This window comes from Xenopus laevis, chromosome 8L (assembly GCF_017654675.1).
Source record: "Xenopus laevis strain J_2021 chromosome 8L, Xenopus_laevis_v10.1, whole genome shotgun sequence".
Taxonomy (NCBI): domain Eukaryota; kingdom Metazoa; phylum Chordata; class Amphibia; order Anura; family Pipidae; genus Xenopus; species Xenopus laevis.
This window is the reverse complement of record NC_054385.1, coordinates 38,593,435-38,621,344: the sequence shown is the minus strand read 5'-3', so window position 1 is coordinate 38,621,344 and position 27,910 is coordinate 38,593,435. Positions and strand designations below refer to the sequence as shown.

At 38.4% G+C, this 27,910-nt stretch overlaps 1 protein-coding gene across 1 annotated transcript in view; it reads right to left on the bottom strand.

Annotated features, from left to right (window-relative positions):
- Positions 1-26,473, bottom strand: part of abcb7.L (ATP binding cassette subfamily B member 7 L homeolog) — a 69,079-nt gene extending 42,606 nt beyond the window's left edge. The window contains exons 1-3 of the mRNA XM_018229816.2: positions 26,039-26,473; positions 15,824-15,904; positions 14,322-14,408 (exon numbers count right to left, since the gene is read on the bottom strand). Of these exons, the coding sequence (XP_018085305.1) occupies positions 14,322-14,408; positions 15,824-15,904; positions 26,039-26,458 (588 nt within the window). The 5' untranslated portion in view covers positions 26,459-26,473. The remainder of the gene's footprint in view (positions 1-14,321; positions 14,409-15,823; positions 15,905-26,038) is intronic.
- Positions 26,474-27,910: the final 1,437 nt, after the last annotated feature.

The following is a 27,910-nucleotide window of genomic DNA, read 5'->3' as shown; positions in this document are numbered from 1 at the left end:
CACACCTGCTGGCGGATTCTTGAGTGTATGACCGCGGTAAGCTAACGACAATAAGCCGGCAGCAGGTGTGAGGGCTGTATAGACATCCCAGGAGTGACCGGCAAGATCGAGCCGCAGCAAGATGATTTATCATGGTCCTAACCACGGTCACACACTCAACAAGAGGGTGAAGATCAGCATGGAGCTTCAGAAGCAGAAGTCACATTAAACAGATGAGAAAACTAGCATTTAATAGGGCAATTCACTGTTTAATCTATTTCAAAATAGGCCTACACATACACACTGCACTTCTGTTTGTTGTATTCTGTTGTTGCAACAGTTAAAATTAAAAAAAGGTTAAAACTTTTAAAAGTTTATAAGCTGTGTTATGTTTTGTGGCTCCAGACAATTTTTCTTTTATGGAAGAGGGGGCAAAATGGCTCTTTTGATAGTAAAGGTTGCTGACCCCTGATTTAGATGAAGCAGGGTTTTATTTATTTTTATAGAGACCTACATTGTTCAAGGGTATAGTTTTTACTTTAAGCAACTTTGCAATATACTGCTAGACCCATTCTCTTTATAGTGCTCTCACTCTCTGCAGTACTACATAAGCACAGGTTGCAGCAATGAAGAGCCCTGCCCCTGATCATTCTAACTGCCGGTCATCGTCTCAAACCCCACCACTTTTCCTAGTAAGCCCAGAACCTTTCATCTGCAGTTCAGTAACCCTGAATGAGGGGACTGGGACAAACGTTCTTCCTGTCCTTTCATGATGTCAGCCCTGAGAAGGCATAGATCTAATAAAAACAAGGTTATCCATAGAAATCTTAACATGAGTTGCAGTGGTCTTATTATTAGACTGACAGAGGTTAGTGAAAACATGGGTGCCCTAATCCACCATGTCCAAGAAGTAATTTCTACTTTTAATGACTAGAGGGAGCTGCAGAATTTTTTTTAAAGGGATTCTGTATTTTTTTTAGTTGTAATATTGGTGTGAAGCAGCCATCTCAGGTCATGTGCTTTCAGAAAGAGGCAGCACTGTATTCGGGCAGGCTGTTGTTTTTCTACTCAATGTAACTGAAAGTGGGACCTGGATTTTCCTATTGAGTGCTGTTCTTAGATCTACCAGGCAGCTGTAATCTTGTGTTAGGGAGCTGCTATCTGGTTACGTTCCCATTGTTCTGTTGCTAGGCTGCTGGGGGGTAAAGGGAGGGGGGTGTGATATCACTACAACTTGCAGTAGAGCAGTAAAGAGGTGACTGAAGTTTATCACATGACTGGGGGCAGCTGGGAAACCAACAATATGTCTAGCCCCATGTCAGATTTCAAAATGAAATATAAAAAAAAACTTTTTTTTTTTTTTTTTTTGAGAATTGGATTTCAGTGCAAAAGTCTGCTGGAGCAGCAATATTAACTGATGCATTTTGGGAAAAAAAAAAAAAACCATTTTCCCCATGCAGCCCTTTAATTCAACAGATATGATGATCGATTCTATAACCACCTCTGTAAATAGCTAGGAAACACTGAGGTCTGCGGTACGATTTTTTTGGCCAAGCAAGGGTCTATGCGGTTTTGCTCCTGAGTGGTTTAACACAGAGCATGCACAATAACCTTTATGTACTGGCTTTGTACCAATGATGTCTATATGTGGGTTTGGATAAAACACCGACTGTTCGGTTTCGGGAGTTCCACTTGTTGCATGAGCTAGCTGCCTTCAGTCAATCCAGCGTGCAATCCTATTGTTTTCATTCACTTATTTCTGAGGGCTGAGGACTAATGATTGTTAATGAAAACTCCTTCCCGTCTGTACATATAATCTGCAACATACACTGGAATTCCTTCAGCGCTGGCTGCAGTGAACCCACAGCTAAGAGCAGGAAAATTGTTCTAAGCTTGCTTAATTGCGCGTAAAATGTCACCACTTCATTTAACAGCGCTGCCTCTGAAGTTGTGTAATCATGCATTATGAGTCCATTAAACTATAGAGCACAAGACTATATTTAAAGGCTAAACGTGAATTGAAGAGGTTTCCAAATCAGCTCTCCAAAATGCAGAACCAATTTTAAAGCAGACGGTCCTGCTACGACCCCAAAGTATTGCTGACAGTTAATATTAATTTCTAGCAAGGAACCATATTTTAGTAGGGAAATAAATGGATTTTTATTAGATTCGACACACTCTTAATAAAATGCACCTCTCTGTTGTTTCAATCTAACATTATTTTTTGTATCTTCCTTTAAAGGTATCCTGAAAACAGAAATTAAACCTATTTTACATCTATCAATAATATTGTCTTTGCATACTATTTATAGTTTTGCCAGAAAAGTATTGGCCGGAGGCTTTTACCTATCAGATCCCCCATATTCTTTTATGAGGGGCTGCGATATTTGCAGCAGTAGTCTGTTAATATTAGAAACTCTACCTGAGAGGTTCAGAAGGGACAGTATGACTGACAAAATACTCTCATAACTTCAAGTCACAATTACGTACAAAAGCAGACCTATTTGTAAAACACAACTATGACCTATAGGCAAATTTTAATGTACATTTATATCTTTGTGTCAGTATCACTTTAAATGAGTTGTACTACAGGTATGGGACATGTTATCCAGAATGCTTGGGACCAGGGGTTTTCCAGATAACAGATCTTTCTGTAATTTAGATCTTCATATCTTAAGTCTACTGAAAATCATGTAAACACTAAATAAACCCAATAGGCTGGTTTTGCTTCTAATAAGGATTAATTATATCTTAGTTGGGATCAAGTACAAAGTACTGTTTTATTATTACAGAGAATAATGAAATCATTTTAAAAAAAATTGTATTATTTAGATAAAATGGAGTCTATGGGAGATTGCCTTTCTGTAATTCAGAGCATTCTGGATAACCAGGTTTTCCGGATAACGATCCCATACCTGTATCAGGGTAACAAAGTTCTAATTCTGTCATGATTTTTATGATGAAGTTTTTATTTCTAAATTACACTGTTTACACTGAAAATAATTCACTCTATATTATAAAATTTAATTCCTGACTTAAATTTGTTTAAGTTGTAATATTGGTGTGTAGGCAGCCATCTCAGGTCATTTTGTCCGGTCATGTGGTTTCAGAAAGAGCCAGCACTTTAGGATGGAACTGCTTTCTGGCAGGCAATAGTTTGTCCTGCTCAATGTAACTGAATGTGTCGCAGTTGGACCAGGATTTTACTATTGAGTGCTGTTCTTAGATCTACCAGGCAGCTGTTACCTTGAGTCAGGGAGCTGCTATCTGGTTACCTTCCCATTGTTCTGTTGTTAGGCTGATGCGGGGGGGTGATTTCACTGCAACTTGAAGTACAGCAGTAAAGAGTGACTGAAGTTTATCAGAGCACAAGTGACTTGACTGGGCAGCTGGGAAATTGACAATATGTCGAGCCCCATGTCAGATTTCAAAATTAAATATAAAAAAATCTGTTTGCTCTTTTGAGAAACGGATTATTCTGGTATGCTTTCCGGCTTTTCGTGTAAATGCACGCCAAGTATTGGAGTTAAGCTGGAGGAACTACCTTTAAACTACCAATGGCTCTTTCCTGAAATTAAATTTATAATGCTGATATTTTACCATTATCTTTGCAGAGCAAACAAGATTTTACTGATGAATCTTTGACTTTTTGTTTAGCTTTGTAATATATGTCACTTTGTGGATAAAAAGACTACACACTAAAATAATGCTGCTGAGAACTGGGGCATTACAATAAGTTGGGTAATAAGAAATATTTAAAAAATTCCCTGGTGGACTTTAGGAAATGACAACTGCAACAGCATAATAAGAAAATTTAAAAAAAAAAACACAGAAAAAACCTGCAGTTTAGAATATGGATGAAATGTATATGTAAGACGGTAAGGTGGCAATGTGAATTGTAGGCAGTCAGTAGCAGAGTCCCTTTCATCCAGTTTCAGCTAATAGCCATCAAAATAGCAAAGGTGGTCAAATGTTGGCAATGTTATTAAAGTATCTGTCTCAAAGTGGTGCCATGAAGCTGCAATAAGACTGCCGGGTCAACAGTTAATGAAAGCTAGACAGCTCATTTACTACAGAAAAGAATGGCAAGGCTACAAGAGGAAACTTTAAAAACTTTAAATTAATCTTAACTACTTTTAATAACTGAAGGCCATTAAGTAGAACTACCCCTATATCCGTATGCACCTCTCTACACATGAGAATAGTGCATACCCTACTGTTCCTAGGTTTAAAAAAATATATATAATATTACATTGGGTGGGCACATCACCTACAGCATGATTTAACATAACTGATAAAATGCTTCAATTAAAAGAAAATCCTTCCAACAATGTAGGTCTCTATAAAGTCTTTTGCTTCCACACTTCTTCCTGTAACAGTTAGAGTTGTAGTATTTCTGGTCAGGTGATCTCTGAGGCAGCACACAAACCATGATAAAATGGTGGTTCAAGGCAAGATATGTAAAAGGGCAATATTTACTTCAATATTTATTCCTGTTTGATAAGATTCTTTAATATGCCACTTAATTTGATATAAACTGTTGCTTAAGTGTTCATTTTAGGGGTATAGTTTTCCTTTAATTATGCAGGCATATAGTCATATGAAAAAGTTTGGGAACCCCTCTCAGCAGGCAAAATAATTCACAACACTTTCAACAAAAAAGATAAGTGGTATATCTTTCATATCCCAGGATCATCCGAGTACTGAGGTGTTTTCTGAACAAAGATTTTTAGGGGAACAGTCTTCAGTTGTATGGAATTAAATCAAATGTGAAAAAATGGCTGTGCAAAAATTTGGGTAGCCTTGTCATTTTGCTAATTTGAATGCATGTAACTGCTCAATACGGATTACTGGCAACACCAAATTGGTCGTATTAGCTCATTAAGCCTTGAACTTCATAGGTAGGCCTGTCCAATCATGAGAAAAGCATGGAATCCTCAAAGAAACTCAAAAGATCTGAAAACAAAGATTGTTCAGTATCATGGTTTAGGGAAGGGCTACAAAAAGCTACCTCAGAGGTTTAAACTGTCCGTTTCAATTGTAAGGAATGTAATCAGGAAATGGAAGGCTTTGGACTGATGAGACAAAAATTTAGTTATTTGGTCATAACAAAAAGCGCTTTTCATGGCAGAAGTTGAACACCGCATTCCAAGAAAAATACCTGCTATCTATTGTCAAATTTGGTGGAGGGTTCATCATGCTGTTCCATCAACCCAATATTAACAAATTCTTCAGGATATGTTCAAGCATCAGTCACAAAGTTGAAGTTACGCAGGGGTTGGATATTCCAGCAAGACAATGACCCTAAACACACTTTGAAATCTACAAAGGCATTTATGCAAAGGGAGAAGTACAATATTCTGGAATGGCCGTCACAGTCCCTCGACTTGAATATCATTGAAAATCTATGGGATGATCGAAGCAGGCTGTCCATGCTCGGCAGCCATCAAATTTAACTGAACTGGAGAGATTTTGTACGGACGAATGGTCAAAAATACCGCCATCCAGAATCCAGACACTCATCAGAGGCTATAGGAGGCGTCTAGAGGCTGTTACATTTGCAAAAGGAGGCTCAACTAAGTATTGTTGGTGCGCCCAAATTTATGAATCCGTCTAATTTTGTTATGATTAATATTTTCTGTTAATCTAATCAACTTTATGTCACTGATGAAATACTACTGTTTCTATAAAGCAGGTTATATATTAAAGGGAAGTTGCTACTTTGAAATCTCAGCCAATGATAAACAACACTCCAAAGAATTCAGAACTTTTTCATATTACTGTATCTAGCAAGGGGTGCTTCATTTTGCTTTTCTAGAGGCCACACAAATGATTTCACTGTAGTAAGTGACTGCTCACAGACAGACTTAAAATGCAAACATGAAAAAAGTTTTAGGTCTCTAATCTATATGCAAGTGCTATCAAACAGAATTCCAAACCACAATAGTGGTGCAATAGTCTTCATGAAAATTTGCACAACTGCAGTGTCAGACATTGCAAGTTTAGTACAGGTCTGCTATTTATGAGTGAAACTGCACATCGTCAGATTGTACCTTATCCACTAATAGTCAAGTGAGTGTGCACTACATATATACCTTAAGAGAGTCCTGCACAATACCAATCATTTAAAGGTGCAGAGCCTTTGTCTGTAGGTGAAGCAACAAAAGAATCCTATTAGATATTCGTGAAATAAAAAACAAAATCTTATGCTTATTCACAACGCAGTCCAATAAATAAGCCACAAGCCCACCTTGGCCTCTTTTTTTAAGCGGTGGTCTGGTGCACAGTAGAAGGGAACGGCCCCTCCAAAATACTGCACAGCAAAATTACCGGCACACAGGACCGATGCAATCGACGATGATACATTTGCCATAACTGTCTGTTCACAGGATTAATTGGATGTGCAATCATCATTTGGACTATTTGACGTTTATCTTTTTTAGGATTTGGATTTTTCCCCCCCTCTTTTTCCTTTTTTGTTGGATTTGGATCATTCTGTTTGATGGACTTTTTTGGTAGGGTTTTATCATTTTCAATGCACTACATTGTTATCTGTAAGCTTTTTTGTGGTATATTGTATGCCAATTAACTTGGCTTTAAATTTCTCACTTTCACATTGGCGTGTGTCTGAGGAAGGGTCGTGCCCCCGAAAGGTTACACTTTAATAAATACGCAGGGGTTTCCCCGCTTGCATTGTGTCCTGTGTGCCGGTAATTTTTCATTCACAGAGCAGAACACAGTGTTCAAAGGGCAAAAAAGCAGGAATGGGCCGTTCTTTTGAACTTTGCACTAACACGGAGTTCTCCTTCTTGCAGAATGGCCAGGCATCTGAGCTCTAAAATGGAGACCTGCGGCTAGTCCCTTAAATAAAGCACTGCCTGTATTAGGCAGTGCTCTAGCCAAGAGGGGTGGGTGTAGATGTCCCCTCACCCATTATTTGCACACAATTCAAATGCTTAAAGTGAAAAATAAATATTTTCAAAACACATCAGTTAATAGTGCTGCTCCAGCACAATTCTGCACTGAAATCGTTTCTCAACAGAGTAAACAGATTTTTTTTATATTTAATTTTGAAATCTGACATTTTGACAGCTAGACATTGTCAGTTTCCCAGCTGCCCCAGTCGCATGACTTGTGCTCTGTTAAACTTCAGTCACTTTTTTTCTGCTGTACTGCAAGTTGCAGTGATATCACCCCCCCCACCCCCAGCAGCCTAACAACAGAACAATGGGAAGGTAACCAGATAGCAGCTCTCTAACACAAGATAACTCCCTGGTAGATCTAAGAACAGCACTCAATAGTAAAATCCAGGTCCCACGGTTACAATTTCAGTTACATTGAGTTGGAGAAACAACAGCCTGCCAGAAAGCAGTCAAGTCCTAAAGTGCTGGCTCTTTTTGAAAGGACATGACCAATAATCCAATTTTTAAAAAATGATTTCCTTTATCTCTGTAATAATAAACCAGTACCTAATACTTGGGTCAAACAAAGATATAATTAATTAAATTGGAAGCAACATCAGCCTCTTGGGTTTATTTAATGTTTAAATGATTTTCTAGTACACTTAAGGTATAGAGATTCAAACTACAGAAAGACCCCTTACTCGAAAACCCGCAGGTCCCGAGCATTCTGGATGACAGGTCCCATACCTGTACCAAAGAAATTGATCCAAAATTAATTTTCTATGTATCTCTGTCTGGCTTCCTTTTAGGAATATTATAATAATTCTTTTTTTACCATTATTTCTTAGGTGAAGGGTACATTAAAATCACACAAAATCTATAACATGAATGCCATGAAATCTAAACATCCAACCTCAAAATGAACCCATTAGTGTGACTGGTCTCTTGGGAAGTTTATTAAACAGAAGGAAGATGCCCTTTTACCCTGGAGATCCCTCAAACTCATTAAACTTCCCTCATGATAATTCCCTGAAAGGGTAAAGATCAAAGGTTCCGCATGAAGACTGAAGGTGTTAGATGCAATAGAATCCGTTGAAGCCTTCGCCTTATTATTTGATCAAAATGTTGATTACAGCTCAAGTTAATTTTTTAAGTGCATATATGAAAGTCCAATATATGCAGAAAGTAAGTTTTGATGTCCCTTTTTTAAAGGATTAACAAATAAGAAAAAAATGTCATTAATTGTTATAAGTGTAATATGCTGACATAGGGGTTGGCATTTTGTGCAAATCTGAGCCAAATTAGCCGGCACTGAAAGAGTCAATACTATTATAAATGGCAGTTTTGGGTTAACATATGCAATGCAAAGCTTGCAAGCCCTCGGGGAGAACAACTCCCGGTGTAAATTATACAGAGGGTACCTTGAGGAGCTCTTCTCGATGAATAAAACAAGGGAGCTGCCATTTATGGGAGATGCTTTATTCAGAAGGTAGTGTAGTTGCAAGGTAGTATTGCTAGCTTTGTCCCATGCCTGCCAGTTTTGCCAGGAGGCATATCTTTTCCATAGGCTGCAACAGAAAACCCCAGCACAGTTCAATGTTGCTGAGAGAACAAGTGATGTTAGTAATAGAGTAACTTTTCAAAGATGCGTTATTGAAAAAGGCACCCCTCATTTTTTATCACATGGGAGCGCTCTACTAGATTTTTACTACATAGGCAAACAAGTAATCATACATGCGCTATTCAAACAAAGCTATATTAAAGCAAGTTAAATTAAGCAGATGGAGTGACCAAGGTTCCTGTTATTAAGTAGGGATGCGCTAAATTGAATATTTGATTCAGGATTCAGCCTTTTTTAAGTTGGATTTGCCCAAATCCAAATGCCTGGCTGAACTGAATCCTTAAAGGAACAGTTCAATGTAAAAATAAAAACTGGGTAAATAGATAGCCTGTGCAAAATAAAAAGTGTTTTCAATATAGTTAGTTAGGCAAAAATCTAAATGTCTGGAGTCACTGGATGTCTAACATAATAGCCAGAACACTACTTCCTGCTTTTCAGCTCTCTAACCCTGAGTTAGTCAGCGACCTTAAGGGGGGGCCACATGGGACAAAACGGTTTAGTGAGTTTACAATTTATCCTCAGAACACTGGTCAGATTCAAAAGCAACACTTATGCCCCCCCCTCAAGTCACTGATTGGCTACTGCATTGTTACCAAGAAGTGGAAACCAAGAGAGCTGCAAAGCAGAAAGTAGTGTTCTGGCTATTATGTTACAGATCCAGTCACTCCAGCCTTTATACAATACATTTTTTTTATCTTAGAATATCACTCTTTACATCATACTAAAAGTTAATGCAAAGGTAAACAACACCTTTAAGTCTACTAAAAAATAATTTCAACATTAAATAAACCCAATAGGCTGGTTTTGCCTCCAATAAGGATTTATTATATCTTAGTTTGGATTAAAGGGGACCCGTCACCCAAAAACATTATTCAAAATCCTATTTTATCACATTAGTCAAGCAAAATGAACTTTAATTACACTATATAAATGCTTTGAATCGTGTTTCCTTCACTCTGGGAACTCATAATTATAGCAAGCAGGGAGGAGCCATTTTGCGGACAGTGTTATTAAGGCAAGCCTTGCATCATCTCAGAATCTTGTTTGTGCACCAGAATGGGGAAACCAATGTCCATATCCATGCACTGGTTACACAATTAAATGGTGAAGAGAACGAGGGAATGTGTGGAGAGCAGTGACATCTAGAAAGTGCTGAATGGAAAGTGAAAGTAATTGCCTGCCCTGTCTCTATGCCTTAGGCATAGAGGAGGGGCAGACAATATTTGATTGACAGATTTTTAAATGAGTTTACAACAGCTATGAATGCTTCAATAAAAAAATAGAAATTCGATTTCATGTTTAATTTGAAAAGGACTTTTATTATACAGCTTTTAGTGTCTGGGTGACCGGTCCACTTTAAAGTGATATGGACACTACATTTTTTCTTTTCAAAATATTAATCTACATTAAAAGTTACCTATGGGTCTCGTTGATCGTTTTTAGCCGATAGTTCTGCTTTTGTAAGTAATTGTTACTTGAAGTTCCTAAACCTGACTATTTTGCCAACATGACTGTCCCTTCTCAGGCTGGCAGTTAAGAGTTTCTTATGCTAACGGACTACTGCTATATGGCAGCCTCCTTGTAGAGGAGCTTGGGGGTAAGACAGGTGATGTAAAAGGATTAGGCAAATACTTTTATGGCAAAATTATTAAATATCATTTAAAGACAAAGTTTTGACAAGCTACTAGTTTGTTATTACAGATAAAAAGGAAATCATTTTTAAAAATTTGGATTATTTAAGGGATGCACCGAATCCAGGATTCGGTTCGGGATTCGGCCTTTTTCAGCGGGATTCGGCCGAAGTCCTTCTTCCCAGCCGAACCGAATCCAAGTCCTAATTTGCATATGCGAATTAGGGGAAATCGTGTGACTTTTTGTGACAAAAAAAATGGTTTTCCCCTTCTCACCCCTAATTTGCATATGCAAATTAGGATTTGGGTTCGGTATTCGGCCGAATCTTTCCCAAAGGATTCGGGGTTCAGCAGAATCCAAAACAGTGGATTCGGTGGATCCCTAGATTATTTGGATAAAATTGAGTCTACGGGAGACCGCCTTTCTGTAATTCAAAGCTTTCTGGATAACGGGTTTCCGGATAACGGATCCCATACCTGTATATTGGGGAGCCATTATGAACTCTGGATCCCTTACTTCATTGGGACCAGACTTGTACATAAAAGAAAAAGCCAATTGCGTATAAGCAAGACAAATTAAAAGGCATTCTTGCACAGCGACAGAAAGATACAGCTGTCTAGGAATATACTAGGACTGCTCCATTTTAAAAAAAAAAGATCAGTTTGCTGTAAAGGAGGAGAAATATGTAGTCGCGAAAGAAAGTTAAAAGCACAAGGAAAATATGTTTAATAGGGGAAAAAAAAAGTACAAGCTCAAAAGTTGACAGTGTGAAAAATCAGGTATTTATACTCATCTGTACCTGGGGTGAGAAAGAAAGAGCAGAGGAGCATGGTGACAGCTTCAGAGCTACAAATCCATCTTCTCATCACAATATAAAGAGCAAAGATATGCATAAATAGTTTTATTGTATCCCTGCACAGCCGGTACCAGGGATTGCAGAAACGTGAAGAGTTAGAAGTAGAAGGGATGCTGTGAAGGCATAAAGGAAGCTGCTGCGGTGAGAGTGTATATAATTATACACTGCAATAGGCTAGTCACACTAGCACAGGACTGCGATTAGTAAGGAAGGGGGGAATGGAATGGCTGCATGTGAAAAGTCATTGTGTCTGCAGCCGAGAAGTCAATTTTATGTGCTCTGGGTCCATTGCTTTAGCCCAACCAAGCAGGCTGGAAGGGAATGGGTAGTGCTGACCCTAGATAGCTATACTCGTTTTATAGATCGCTCTAGGAGTGATAGAGAGGTTATTTAGTTGAGCAGCTCAACTAGATCCCAGGGTATTACTGACCCGAGTAAGGAACCAAGTGTTGAGATAGGGATGTCAGGAGTTCCCCTAGTCTGCCACTGGAAGATATCCTGAAAACTGGGCAAAACTGGTGTGTGTGTGTGTGTGTGTGTGTGTGTGTGTGTGTATACACACACACAGTGGTGTGAAAAACTTTTTGCCCCCTTCCTGATTTCTTATTCTTTTGCATGTTTGTCACACAAAATGTTTCTGATCATCAAACACATTTAACTATTAGTCAAAGATAACACAAGTAAACACAAAAGGACTTTGACTAGGCCACTCCAAAGTCTTCATTTTGTTTTTCTTCAGCCATTCAGAGGTGGATTTGCTGGTGTGTTTTGGGTCATTGTCCTGCTGCAGCACCCAAGATCGCTTCAGCTTGAGTTGACGAACAGATGGCCGGACATTCTCCTTCAGGATTTTTTGGTAGACAGTAGAATTCATGGTTCCATCTATCACAGCAAGTCTTCCAGGTCCTGAAGCAGCAAAACAACCCCAGACCATCACACTACCACCACCATATTTTACTGTTGGTATGATGTTCTTTTTCTGAAATGCTGTTACTTTTACGCCAGATGTAACGGGACGCGCACCTTCCAAAAAGTTCAACTTTTGTCTCGTCGGTCCACAAGGTATTTTCCCAAAAGTCTTGGCAATCATTGAGATGTTTTTTAGCAAAATTGAGACGAGCCTTAATGTTCTTTTTGCTTAAAAGTGGTTTGCGCCTTGGAAATCTGCCATGCAGGCTGTTTTTGCCCAGTCTCTTTCTTATGGTGGAGTCGTGAACACTGACCTTAATTGAGGCAAGTGAGGCCTGCAGTTCTTTAGATGTTGTCCTGGGGTCTTTTGTGGCCTCTCGGATGAGTTGTCTCTGCGCTCTTGGGGTAATTTTGGTCGGCCGGCCACTCCTGGGAAGGTTCACCACTGTTCCATGTTTTTGCCATTTGTGGATAATGGCTCTCACTGTGGTTCGCTGGAGTCCCAAAGCTTTAGAAATGGCTTTATAACCTTTGAAATTGAACTCAGGTGTGATAAACCACAGTTAAGTTATTTTTTAACAAGGGGGGCAATCACTTTTTCACACAGGCCCATGTAGATTTGGAGTTTTTTTTCTCCCTTAATAACGTAAACCTTCATTTAAAAACTGCATTTTGTGTTCAATTATGTTATCTTTGACTAATAGTTAACGGTTTTTGATGAGCAGAAACATTTAAGTGTGACAAACATGCAAAAGAATAAGAAATCAGGAAGGGGGCAAATAGTTTTTCACACGTGTGTGTGTGTGTGTGTGTGTGTGTGTGTGTGTGTGTGTGTGTGTGTGTGTGTGTGTGTGTGTGTGTGTGTGTGTGTGTGTGTGTGTGTGTGTGTGTGTGTGTGTGTGTGTGTGTGTGTGTGTGTGTGTGTGTGTGTGTGTGTGTGTGTGTGTGTGTGTGTGTGTGTGTGTACACACACGACATGGGACCTGTTATCCAGAATGCTTGGGACCAGGGGTTTTCCCTAATTTGGCTCTTCATACCTTAAGTCTACTAGAAAATCATATAAATATTAAATAACCCCAATAGGCTGGGTTTGCTTCCAATAAGGATTAATTATATCTTAGCTGGGATAAAATACAAGGTACCGTTTTACTATTACAGAGAAAAAGGAAATCATTTTTAAAATTTTTAATTATTTGGATAAACTGGAGTCTATGTAAGAGGGCCTTTCTGTATTTTGGATATTTCTGGATAAAAGGTTTCGGATGACGGATACCATACCTGTACCACTAAACTAAAAAAGATTAAAGGGGAACTATCGCAAAAATGTAATTAGGGATGCACCTAATCCACTATTTTGGAATCGGCCGAACCCCCGAATCCTTCGTGAAAGATTCGGCCGAATACCGAACCCTAATTTGCATATGCAAATTAGGGGTGGGAAGGGGAAACCATTTTTTACTTCCTTGTTTTCTGACAAAGTCACACGATTTCCCTCCCCTAATTTGCATATGCAAATTAGGATTAGGATTCGGCCGAATTCGAATCCTGCTGAAAAAGGCCGAATCCCGAACCGAATCCTGGATTCGGTGCATCCCAAAACGTAATACAACCTTCATCATACTGAAATAAGAAACTTTCTAAATATAAATTAAAAATTCGGCAATGTTTCTGAGATAATCAAGTTTATCTTCACTTTTCCTCTCTCAGCATCTGTTTCTCTTCATTCTGTCTTCATGCAGGAGTTCGGTGTCAGATATTCACTGACAGTTAGATCCAATATATCTGATAGGGGGGCTGCTTTTGCTTAGAAGATGTATTAGAGTTCACTCTATTAAAATCACCAGACATCATGTCCCTCTACACGCAGAATTTGTGCAAAAGGCGATTATTTTGTTAGATTGTTTATGTTTGTTCTGAAATCAGTTATGTGAGTGAGCTCTAATTCATCTGATAGGAAAGGAGCTCCCTAAAAGATATACTGGATCTAACTGTCAATGAATATCTGACACCCAACTCCTGCAAGAAGACAGAATGAAGAGAAACAGAAGCTGAGAGAGGGATAGTGAAGATAAACTTAATTATTTCAGAAACAATGCAGAATATTTAATTGATTGCATGTAGAAAGTTTCTTATTTCAGTATGATGAGGCTTATATTAAATTTTCATTTCCGCGATAGTTCCCCTTTATGGACATGTTACTGCAGGATCCCATTTGCTACTGGTATATTAAAACCTTATATTTTAAAAACTGCCAGTGCCAGTTTTTCCAGTTGTGACGTATGCCTGGGTACTGTGTGCACTTTTATAACCAACAACAAGTTTTGTTGCTAAGGCAGAGATCTGAGCATCCAACATGTTCCTTTGTAGCCCTGCATTTCACCACTGAACAAACTGTAATTAAAGTAATATTAACGAGTCTTACCCCTTGCTTGGGATCTGTGTGAAGATTGCCCCCTGCATTCCCATGCCAGCATGTCCGTATTTGTGTCGATTGCCATCCAGAAAGCACCTGTAAAGAGAAAGATAGACTTTTAAGGAGCTGCACAAAAATGCATCAGCAAAAAGATAATCTAGTAGTAAAAAAAATAAGATCTGCAGAATACAATGGTACTCTTCAGAGCTAATCTGCTATGTAAACCTGTGCTGTTTCTCCTTCATCTTGAATGGCTGCCCCCCTGGCTACACAGCAGCTTGTTTATATAAACTATAGTAGTGTTTCTTTTCCAATCACTGAAAATTTACCAGCATATGGCAATGGTACATGTTTTAATTATTTTACAACACAGGGAGACACATTTATCAAGGGTCTAATTCCGAATTCATGTGAGTTTTTATAAACTCTCAAATTCAAATTCAACTAGTCGAAATTTATTAATAACATTGAATTTATAAAACTTGGACGACTTTAAACGACTCAAAAAATCTAATCGAATTTGATCAAACTCGATTCGAGGGAGACGTCCTGGGGTCAATTTGGAGTAGTTTGTAGCCTTCCTGACTTTTGGATTTTTAAAAATTCAAATTTGATTCAAGTTTTCGGGTCAATACTATTCACCCGAGCTTAGGAAATTCTATTTTTTTTTTTAATAAGTTTCGAGTTTATGGGAGTTTTTAAAAACACGGATTCTAAATTCAACCTTTGATAAATGTGCCTCATGATGTCTAGTGATTTTATTAGAGTGAGCTGTAATATATATTTTAGGCAAAAGGAGCCCCCCTTTTAGATATATTGGATTTAACTGTCAATGATTATCTGACATCCAACTGCTGCCTGAAGAGAAACAGATGCTGAGAGAAAGGAATAGTGAACATAAACTTTATTATTTCAGAAACCATTCAGAATTTTAAATTGTTTGTATTTAGAAAGTTTCTTATTTTGGTGTGATAAAGCTTATATTAAATGTTCATTTTCGCAATTGTTCCCCTTTAAGTTTGATATTTTTAAGGCATTGTTACCTTAAACTGGCATTTGTTTTGCAGTTTTTAAATGAATTTGCTTCCTTTTCTCCTTCTCTCCAACTGCAAAGCTGTTGCTGTCGGTACTGCCCCTAGCAGCAACGTTTTGCTTTAGTGCTACACTGGAGCAAAAAAGTCAGACAAGTAATTGAGGAAACAATGTAGCTTGCCTAGCCAAAGCATGTTTCATCATAGGCATTTACTGACCCAAGGCTAATTCTAATTCCTGTTTGACCAATTTGTTGTGTTGCTGGTTCGGGAGCATTGGTTAAAAGTGCATGCAAAAATGCTTGTATCATTTCAAGTACATGCTTTATTTAGTTCTAGAGACAGGAGAGAAATTGTTGCTTGCACATAAAACAAGACATTATGCTGAAGGTTGCTCAATATGAAGGCTAAACTGAGGAATGCTCTGGGGCATGGTACCTCTCTTTCCCGGCTGCCAGCATAAAATTACGTGATTAATACCTTTGCGGCATCTAAAAAATGCCTTGAATTGTCCTTCCTTATAACCTGCCATGTAGTCTTCCCTGGGAGTCTGTGCAGAACCTGAGGAAAGAAGCAAGGTCATATTAGGGAGGGGAAAAAGTATATCAGATGTTCAAAAGCACTTTTGCCTGTGCCTTTATGTTTTATGATGCCCAGGAGGAAAACTACAGAGCAGGAATTGGAAACAAAGCCAAAAACACATAGGCAGCAGGTGTAAAGCAAATTAAAAACAAACATTAAAAATGCAAAATGACAAAAGTGCCTTTATACCAGGACTGCTTTCCTGTCCCCAGACACCAGCATTCTTTGTACCTTCGATTCCTTCTCATTTATTGCTACTCTGTTCCCTTATGTTCGGCTTTTCATACGGCTCGCAGTAACAACAATGATGTGTGGCAACAAAACATGGGCCTACAATGAACCATTCTCTGGCATGGCACAAACAGAAATTCAGAAGCGCCTCATTATGGTGATTTCGGTATTAATAGAAACTGTATAATTGTGCTCAGGAAATGTAGCACATTTTAAAACAAACATATATTGAAATAACACTTACACAGAACAAAGGGGTTGTTAAGTTTAGTATGACGTACAGAGTGATATTTTGAGATACTTTTGAAATTGTTTTTAGATGGGGACACTGACCCCATCTAAAAAACAAATGGTCTGTAATAGTGATGTGCGGGTCAGGATTTCACCGACCTGCACCCGCCGGGGCCCGACTTCCAAGTTCCATTTATAGACCCGCCCCGCCGATGACATCACAAAAGGGGCGGCGCGAGCAGGTGTAGAGTCTATAAAAGAAGAACCTGGAAGACTGCATTTGCAGTTGGTGGTGGGCAGGGAGAGAAGGAGTAGAGCTCAACCCGCACCCAAAGAAGAGTGCAAGGTCGCCCCAAACCGCGGGTATTGGGCCGGCCCGCACATCACTACTCTGTAAGGCTACAAATTTATTGTTATTGTGACTATTTATTACTCATCTCTCAATTCAGGCCCTCTCCTATTCATATTCCAGTCTCATATTCAAACCAATTCATGGTTGGTAGGGTAATTCGGACCCTAGCAACCAAAAACTGAAATTACAACCTGCTGAATAAAAAGCTACCACAAAAACATCAACTAATAAAAAATGAAAATCAATTGCAAATTGCATCAGAATACCACTCTTTACAACATACTAAAATTTAATTTAAAGGTGAACAACACCTTTAAATAAGTAGTGCACATTCAAGTTAATTTGCAGCATATTAAAGATTGTCCTATTACTAGAGTCTTAATTTTTATTTATTATTTGCCGCATCCTCCTGCTTCTTTTGGGTTTAGGTTGGCTCCACCAATTTAAACCCAAGGCTACAGTTTTATTGTTACTTTTTCATACTTCATACTCTTTATTCAGGCCCTCTACTATTCACATTGCAGCCAGTGCCTGGTTGCTAGTGTAAGTTCGACAGTTGCTGAACATAAAGCTAAAGTTTCAAAAACTACAAATGATGAAGACCAAATGTAATCGGTTTCCGATTCAACGACTGTCAACATATTCCTAAAACGTAATTTAGCTACCCCTTTTAAGAACTTACAGATACATACTAAAAATACCACTAAAAAAACAATAGTTTAGCCTTAAAATCTCCTCCAGCAGAAATGAGGGCCACAGGTTTGATTATGAAGAAAGCTATTTGGTAGAATAACACAATCTAACAAAAACAAAGGGTTGATCAAAAGGAATACATTTTTCAATGTCACTTGTTTTGCCGGCAACAAGAATATAGCTTGGGAAGCTATTCAAAAACTACAAAGAGGGAAAGTGGCTCCAAGTGTTAATAATAAAAGCTTGCAGCTGTATAAGCCTTTTAAGGGGAATTTTCTGCAAAAAAGTTCAAATTGCATATTATTTCAGCATATTGAAATAACTTACTAAATACAATCAATTAAAAATTCTGTACTGTTTCCTAAATAATCAAGTTCATTTTCACTATTCCTCTCTCAGCATCTGTTTCTCCTCATTCTGTCTTCATTCAGGAGTTGGGTGTCAGATCCAATATATCTTATAGGGGGGATCCTTTTGTCTAGAAGATGTATTAGAGCTCACTATTAAAATCACCAGAAATCCTGTCTCTCTACATGCAGAATTTGTGCAAAAGGCAGTTATTTTGTTAGATTTTGATTGTACTGGAATCAGATATTTGAGTGAGCTCTAATACATCTGCTAGGAAAGAAAGCTCCCTATAAGATATATTGGATCATTCACCAACTGCTGCATGAAGACAGAATGAAGAGAAACAGATGCGGAGTGATGAATAGTGAAGATAAAATTGATTATTTCATAAACAATGCAGAATTTTTAATTGATTGCATTTAGAAAGTCTCTTACTTCAGTATGAGGAAGATTATTATTAAATTTTCATTTTCATGATAGTCTTCCTTTAAGATAAACAAGAGATAGATTTACAGTTAGCTGAAAACACCATATATGTTTGAAGAAAAACAAAAAAAAAAAAAACAACATGTATGCATGCAATACTTTTCTTTTAAGTCTCCAGCCAGCAGAGCTATCAAGAGAGAACACAAAGAAGTGTCATTTGCCCCACCCTGCAACTATGGATGTTTAGAACCTGATAGAGAACTATGGCAGTTGCAGGACAGCATGGAGGCACAGATAAAATGCTTTTTACAAGTCACACCTTTGAGTTATTTATACTCAGTGTACCTTCAGGTTAGTTTATTTTGGTGGCAGATAAAATATGTTGCCCAAGGTGAATTAAGGTTTCAAGGATATGTGTAACATCAGAAGGGGAACTATCGCGAAAATAAAACATTTAATATAAGCTTCCTCATACTGAATTAAGAAACTTTCTAAATACAATCAATTAAATATGCTGCATTGTTTCTGAAATAACCAAGTTTATCTTCACTATCCTTCTCTCAGCATCTGTTTCTCTTCATTCTGTCTTCATACAGCAGTTGGGTGTCAGATGAATGATTCAATATATCATATGGGGGGGGGGGTTCCTTTCCTAGCAGATGTTTTAGAGCTCACTCAAATAACTGATTCCAATACTAACAAAATCTAACAAAATAAACTGTCCTGCATGTAGAGAGACATAATTTCTGGTGATAAATAGAGTGAGCTCCAATACATCTTTTAGGCAAAAGGAAGCCCCCCTATAAGATATATTGGATCATTAATCTGACACCCAACTCCAGAATGAAGACAGAATGAAGAGAAACAGATGCTGAGAGAGGAATAGTAAAGATAAACTTAAATATTTCAGAAATGGCACAGAATCTTTAATTAATTGTATTTATAAAGATTCTTATTTCATTATGCAGAAGTCAATATTAAATTATCATTTTCGTGATAGTTCCCTTTTAAGTTTATCAATGCCTAATGTTTAATAAAATATTTCTAAAGAAAAAAACATTCCAAGAATTCCATGGGAAATAAGAAGCTAGATGCAAGCTTTAAAGGGGTTGTTCACCTTTAAATTAACTTTTCATACGATGTAGAGAGTAGTGATGGGCAAATCTGACCTGTTTTGCCGAAAATAAATGAAGTCTATGGACAACAAATTTTTCGACATAAGAATTTTTTTCATATGCGACAATTTTTTTTCCCCATTGGAGTATATGGGCGCCATTTTTGCAGTGAAACTTAAATAGTTTTTTATAATTTGTGGTTTTTGAGTTATTTTGCTTTTTATTCAGTAGTTTTTTGGTTTGCAATTTTTAGCAACCTGGTTGATAGGGTCCAAATTACCATAGCAACTATGCACGGATTTGAATGAGAGACTGGAATATGAACAGGAGAGGGCCTGAATAGAAAGAGTAATAAAACAAAGCAATAACAATAAATGTGCAGCTGCTGTTACAGAGCATTTCTTTTTTAGATGGGGGTCAGTGAACCTCATTTGAAAGCTAGAAAAAGACAAATAATTAAAAAAAATATTTAGAATGAAGAACAATTGCAAAGTTGCTTTAAACTGCCTATTCTTTAACAAGCTAAAAGTTATTTTAAAGGTGAATCACCATTTTAGAAAAGCTTTGAAATGTGCTAGATTCTAGAGGAAAGACATATTAAAAATACTCTGTAAGGCTACAAATTTACGGTTATTGCTACTTTGTATAACTCATCTTTCTATTCAGGCCTCGCCTATTCATATTCCAGTCTCTTATTCAAATCAGTGCATGGTTGATAGGACCCTAGCAAACAGATTGCTGAAATTGCAAACTGGAGAGCTGCTGAATAAAAAGCTAAATAATTCAGAAACCACAAATAAAAGTGAAAACCAATCGCAAATTGTCTCATAATATCACTCTCTAAGTTATACTAAAAGTTAACTCAAAGTTGAACAACTCCCCCCCCCTTAAAGTAATGATTTTGGTATAAATGGTGATATATTTTGTAATAGAGACTAAAGCAAGGTTTGATCACTTTTGTGTGACTTTTGCTTAAAAATGCACGAAAAGTTTGTCAGAATGACATCTCTGATTAGTTCTGTATTGTGTAAATACCGCCTGAGCGGTTGCGTGCACTATAAATCATCATAAATAAAAAGAACAGCAGCTTTATGTGATGCAGAGCTATTAATCAGATACATCTATATTCAAACAAGAAACAAAATAGACAGTATCAATGTGATATTATACAGCTCTTTTTTTTTTCTTTAATCCAAATTACTCACGTGCAGGGAAACTAAAGAGTTGGATACGGTGCTCATAGCCTTTATTGTTTTGAAGGTATTTATATTCAGCTTGAAAAAAGGACTCAAATGTTCTGAAAGCTTGCTATGATAATCTTAGTTAGTCAATAAAGCTACCGCCTTTATACCACCTGTTTGTTATTGTTTTAGCCCTGTGAATGGTTAATACGGTACAACAACTTTACTTATGTAAATGTAAACTTATACTGTTTAGATAAATTACTCTACAGTAACCAAATCTGAGTGATCCAGTGGGAAGCAGTAGAATCTGCTGTCTCAGTAGTAATTAGGGATGCACTGAATCCACTATTTTGGATTCGGCAGAATCCCCAAAATCTTTGTGAAGTATTCGGCCAAATACTGAACTGAATCCTAATTTGCATATGCCAGAGAAAAAAAATGCAAAAATGTTTTTACTTCTTTGTTTTGTGATGAAAAGAAACGTGATTTCCTGCCCTGCCACTAATTTGCATATACAAATTAGGATTAGGTTCGGCCAGGCACAAGGATTCGGCCGTATCCAAATCCTACTGAAAAAGGTGGAATCCTGACCAAATCCTGGATTCGGTGCAACCCTAGTAGTAACTGTATTTAATTGTATTGTATGCAATTGTAACAGACCACCCTACATTCTTGGTACAATATCTGCATTGTGCATTGCAGACTAGCTTGATTTAGCCCAGACATGTTATAACTAGTCCAAACTCAAGTTGGCAATACAATTAGCATTCACCTGGCATGCGCAACAGCCCATACAGCTAACAGATGGTGAATAGTAATTCATGAGAAAACATCTTTCCACAGTTCCAGAGTCCAATCATGATGACCTTTACACCACTCCACCAAATGCTAAGTATTGTATGTGGCTGCATGGAAACTCATATTATTAAAGGGGTTATTCACTATCCAAACACTTATGTCCAGATCAATTGTTTTCAGATTGTTCCCCAGAAATAAAGACTTTTTTTCAATTACATTCCATTTTGTATTTTTTACCTTTTTTACCCAAAATCGAAGTTTAAAGTTGAATGTTCCTGTCTGTGGTGTTTGAGTGTGGCAGCTCAGTAATTCAGGAGCAGACTCTAAACTGTTACAATTTTGCAACATTTAGTTGATACATTTCTCAGCAGCATCTTTGGATTATTGGCAACTATTGTATCAATTCTAACAGCTGCCTTTAATGAAAATCAGGGAATCTGCTCAGCATTGACAAAGATAAAAAAAATGTATCAACTTAGAACCGTTAAAGAGTCGGTGACCTCCCCTCCTAGAGCTGCTTTAGAAAGGTGAAAAATTGGACTTACACTTCTATAACAGAAAAACAGTCACACGTATATAATAGAAAGTAGTTGTAAAAAGTCTTTATTTCTGGTGAACTGTCTGAAACCAACTGAACTGGAAAAAGTGTTGGAAGGTGAACAACCCCTTTAAGCTCCCAACAAAAAGTTATTGAACAGATGTTGCTTCCAGAACCAGTTAAGAACTTTTTAAACACTATGGGGGGTAATGTAATAAAAGGCACTAAGTTTGCCCTGGAGCAGTAACCCACAGCAACCAAACAACAGGTAGGATTTTCTGGTCACCTGTTCAAAAGCAAAAATCTTACTGGTTGCCATGGGTTACTACTCCTGGGCAAACTTAATGCAATTTATTACATATGATGGTTTATGCGTTCGCTACAAGTAAATAACTAAAAGTGTCCTTGGAGGGAGAAATAAATCAATACAGAAAAGTGAATCGAGACTCCACGCCACATCCACGTTACAGTAGATATACAGCTGATGGATAAATATATAACAGGAAATGACAATGGGCTAGTTGGATATGTGATTTTGAATGGAGGGAGCACAGCTATGGCCAATGCCTTTTCAATCCATTTATTGTAGCAGAAAAAACAGAGTGTACGTAAGTGGTGTGCTGAGGCATTTTGTATTGATCTAGCTGGATATGTGGCATCCTATAATGGTGACTCACGGGGTGCTAATATTGGTTGATGGGGATTGCATGGATGCACGTTTATTTATACAATTGTGGAAGCATTCGATGTGGATTAAATAGCCAATTCCACAAATTAGAAAGGGTTGAGTGGAAATTTTGGGCTGTTCACAAACTTTAGCAGAAACTGTTTAAAGGAGAAGGAAAGCTACGGAGGCATTTTATTGCCAATAGATTAGCCACAATAGTGCAAGCTAGAATGCTATATTTATTCTGTAGAATGTTTTACCATACCTGAGTAAAAAGCTCTAGAAACTCTCTGTTTGTTAAGGATAGGAGTTGCAGTATTAACATGGTGTGACATCACTTCCTGCCTGAGTCTCTCCCTGCTCTGGGCTCAGATTACAGTAGAGAAGGGAGGGGGGTGGGGAAGAGGATCAAACTGAGCATGCTCTTGCCCAGGGCAATGAGGTTTAAGCTGAAGGCAGGAAGTCTGATACAGAAGCCCATGTGTACACAATAGAAGGAAAGAAATGCAGTGTTTCTTTTGACAGGGGACTCAGAGCAGCACTACTTTGGGGGTTTACTGGTATATTTAGATGGACCTTTCTGATAAGGCTTACTTAGTTTTAACCTTTCCTTCTCCTTTAAAAGCTTGACCATTGGCCTTGCATCTTTATATGTTCACAGAATTCCTCTGTAAGGAATAATATAGTGAATAAAGTAACTGAGGATATTAGGGGCAGATTTACTTAGGGTCGAATATCGATGGTTAATTAACCCTCGATATTCGACTGTCGGAGGTTAAATCCTTCAACTTCGTATATCGAAGCTGAAGGATTTAGCGCTATTCGTTCGATCGATCAAACTATTTTTGTTCGACCCAAAAAACATTGCAAAGCCTATGGGGACCTTCCCCATAGGCTAACATTGACTTCGGTAGCTTTTAGGTGGCGAACTAGGGGGTTGAAGGTTTTTCTTAAAGAGACAGTACTTCGACTATCGAATGGTCGAACGATTTTTAGTTCGAAGTCGAAGGTCGAAGTAGCCCATTCAATGGTCGAATTTCTAAGTGTTTTTTTGGCTACTTCAAAGTTTTTTTTCCCTCTATTCCTTCACTCGAGCTAAGTAAATGGGCCACTAGAAGTCACCCCGTTGCTCCGAGACCTGTATAAAAACACTTGGCCTTCAGCCTCAGGTTTTTATATGGTCATGGAACTCCTTGGTAACTAATAATATTCTTGTATTTTACAAGAGGGGGTACTTTATGCACTATATATTTTACAATATGGGCAACATTATTCAATATATAATACACAAGAGCCATGAATATCCTGTAAATGATATTCTAAGGGAGCTTAGTGATGTCATCATTTATAATTGTTCTGTAATGTTGTTTGCACTGGGCAAATTCGTACCTGGGCAGTAACCCATAGCAACCAGCCAAATTTTTTGCTTTCATTGTTCTACCTGCAGGTGGCTGAAACAAGCCAATCGCTGGTTGCTATGGGTTATTGGCCAGGTGTAATTTGCTCAGTATTGATTAATGAGCCCCACTGTTATCTTGTTTATTATAAGAAATATGTAATACATGTAAAATATGAGGACATTAAAATACACCTTTAAGTAAGTTCCATGATCTATATAAAGGAACGCAGCCTTGTTACTATATAAAGTCATGAACTCCTTGGTGACATCATAATATATGTTTTGCAATGGGGGTACATTATTCCCTATATAATAAACAAGAGCCATAAATAACCTCATAAACAGTGCGCTGTGATGTCATCAGTTATAATCGGTGCTCACTGAAGCTCGTGTATTGTACAAAATGATGTACCCCGTTTGTTAAAGGGGTTGTTCACCTTTAGATTAATTTTAGTATGACATAGAGAGTGATATTGTAAGACAATTTGAAATTGGCTTTCATTGTTTATTATTTATGGTTTTTGAGTTATTTAACTTTTCATTCAGAAGCTCTCCAGTTTGTAATGTCAGCAATCTGGTTGTTAGGGTCCAAATTACCCTAGCAACCATGCATTGATATGAATAAGAGACTGGAATATGAACCAGAGAGGCCTGAACAGAAAGATGAGTAATAAAAAGTAGCAATAACAATGCATTTGTAGCCTTACAGAGCGTTTATTTTTAGATAGGGTCAGTGACCCCCATTTCAAAGCTGGAAAGAGTCTGAATAAAAAGGCAAATAACTCAAAAACTATAAAAAAATAATAAATAATGAAGACCAATTAAAAAGTTGGCCATTCTATAACATACTAAAAGTTAACTTTAAGGTGAACCACCCCTTTAGCTAGGGGAAGAAGGCACAGAAGAGTCCCATGACCATATAAAGCATGATGCTGAAAGTCAATAGGAAGTACATTATACCCTGTGTCATTCTATTTTCTACTAAAGAGTCTCAAACCCTTCATTTCATGGAGAACTCCATTATAAGGTTCTTATTAATCACTGGAATTGGGTCTTTTATTTACATCCCTATTCACACTATTTATATGACCAACCCTAATTCCAGTAACTTACTGCACTACTTATGATCATCCAGCCATCATTTTTTTTCTTTTTTATAGTTTATGAAATATATTTGCCTTCTTCTTAGGACTATTTTGAGGTTTCAAATGGGGGTCCCTCACCCCATCTAAAGAAAAATAAATGCCCTATAAGGCTACAAATGATTGGTTATTGCTACTTTGTATTACCGTTCTACTCAGGCCCCTCTCCTATTCATATTCCATTCTCTTATTTATATCAGTGCATGGTTGCTAGGGGAATTTGGACCCAGCAAGCAGATTGCAGATACTGCAGACTGGAGGGCTGCTGAATAAAAAGCTAAATAACTCAAAAAAACAATGTAGAGGAACGGAGCACCGCCGAGCCAGAATAATATGTTAAAAAGAGTCAAAATTTATTATAAATCTATTAAAAATGACAGCAGCATCTCTACTGTGGGGCTGCCCGCTTAACGCGTTTCGTGACTCACTGCCACTTAAAAAGACACAAATAATAGGAAATGAAAACCAGCTGCAAATGGTGTCATCAGATCACTTTGTACAGACTAAAAGTTAATGTAAAGGTGAACAACCCATGTACATATAGTATAACCCTTCCCATATGTCAGTAACTCCCTATTGGCTGTGCCATTGGACGATACCATTACAAGGTAAGTGCACCACTCAGCACTGATCTGTGACCTTAATTTCACCTTCCTCGTGTTCCTCCCGTCAGATCACGGATCTTTGCTTTCCGGCCCTACGATGTCTCTTTTAGTGCAACTGGCTGCTTCCCCTGACAGTTCTGGCCCGCGGAGAATGCTGGGAGTTACAGTACAAAACACAATATGACAATAACAGGTGGAAGGTCTATGACTCCGTGATAAACACATTCAGCCTCCTCTATATAACTAGTTCTCGTTACCTGTCACTACTGGTAAGACTTCACTCTGCAGGTTACAAGTCACGACCAACACCCCCCCTCACACCTGAACACGCCGCCGGCCTGTATCTCAGCTCTTTCCCCAGGCTCCGTTTAAACCTCTACTTACCTGACTTTGGCGCCAATGTGACGGGTCTCTCCGTGCTTTGCTCCCTCCCTCCGGCGAATACCAGCAACTTAGCGTCCTCTTACACTGGTATAGCGCTGTCGGCCGCTTTCTGGGCAGAGTGAGCAGCATGAGCAGCGCCATGACAGGGAGCGCAGTGCATGCCGGGACATTGGAGGCCTGACCGCCGCGGCACCTTAGATTACAAACAGCGCCCTCTAGTGCAAGAGCGTGGATGTGCAGCCGAAGAATGATGGTGTGAGAGCTGCATTGGCCTGGCTGGCATCCCTGGTGGGGAAGCATGAGAAAACAAGCAATGCTGCTGCATATAAGGATAGCTGTGTCTTTGTCTCCACAGAGGATGTAAACCTGCTCATGAAAGAACATATAATTCTTCTGGTCAACTTTCCAAAATCCTCTCATTCACAATGTTAATTTAAACGTTCCTGGTCAATATAATTGCATTGGCAATCAGTGCTGCACTGCTGGTTCTGACTGCGGCGCAGTAGCACTCACAACCTTTCAGGCCACAGACAAAATAGCATCAGTCATGTCTGTGGCTGAATAAATTGTCTTAAACCCCTGAAAGTTCTGCTGCACTGGTCAGAACCAGCAGTGCAGTACTACTTGGGAGTGCTGTTCCTATTTTCCTGACTTGAGACTGTGCAGTGACACCAGAGAACTGGTGCCCCACCAGGCCCAGACTGGCAATCTGTGGGTTCTGGCAAATGCCAGAGGGGCTGCTATAAGGTGCCATAGAAAGTCAGTATTTAGTGGGCTATTGGGCCTTTGTGTACCTGAAATGCCAGGACCTATTTTAATTCTCAGTCCAGCCCTGTGCCCCACTTATGAACAAGGTGTCCAGGAGAGCTCGTTCACCTGCCAGCTCTCCTCCAGCCAAGACTACAGTTTCCATAAGGCGTTACACATTTCTTCATAGGTATTTTAATTGTCAGGCTTCAGATACATTGCAGAGAATAACAAAGAAAAAGAACATTTTAAAGGAATAGTTCAGTGTGAAAATAAAAACTGTGTAAATAGATAGGCTGTGCAAAATAAAAAATGTTTCTAATATAGTTAGTTAGCCAAAAATGTAATGTATAAAGGCTGGAGTGAACAGATGTCTAATAAAACAGCCAGAATCCAACTTCCTGCTTTTCAGCTCTATAACTCTGAGTTAGTCAGCGACTTGAAGGGGGGCCACATGGTACATTTCTGTTCAGTGAGTTTGTAATTGATCCTCAGCATTCGGCTCAGATTCAAAAGCAACAGATATGACCCATGTGGCCTACCCTCAAGTCTCTGATTGGTTACTGCCTGGTAACCAGGGTAACCAGTCAGTGTAAACCAAGAGAGCTTAAAAGCAGGAAGTAGTGCTCTGACTGACATGTTATACATCAAATCACTCCAGCCTTTATACATTACATTTTTGGCTAACTAACTATATTAGAAACATTTTTTATTTTGCACAGCCTATCAATTTACCCAGTTTTTATTTTTACACTGAACAATTCCTTTAAGAACAACCCCCTTTAAAGGGCCCTTTAATTAAGTATAAGTCTATCACCCCTTATTGGCTCCACACTGCAGTATTATGTACAGTATTTGTAAAAGCAACTTTTGCTGACTTTTCTATCAGGCCAAAGCTGTTATAAGAAACAGGTATAACAACTGCACTGGGAGCATGGGGAAAGAGCCATAGAACATAGTAGTTGGGAGAGATGGAGCCTGTAGTGGGATAATAGTCTCTGGGAAGGGACTGTGGCTGTGGAATAGCAGGTATAGTAGGGGGAGATGGTGCCTATAGTAGGAGTGGGATAATAGTCTCTGGGAAGGGAGTGTGACTGTGGGATAGCAGGTATAGTAGGGAGAGAT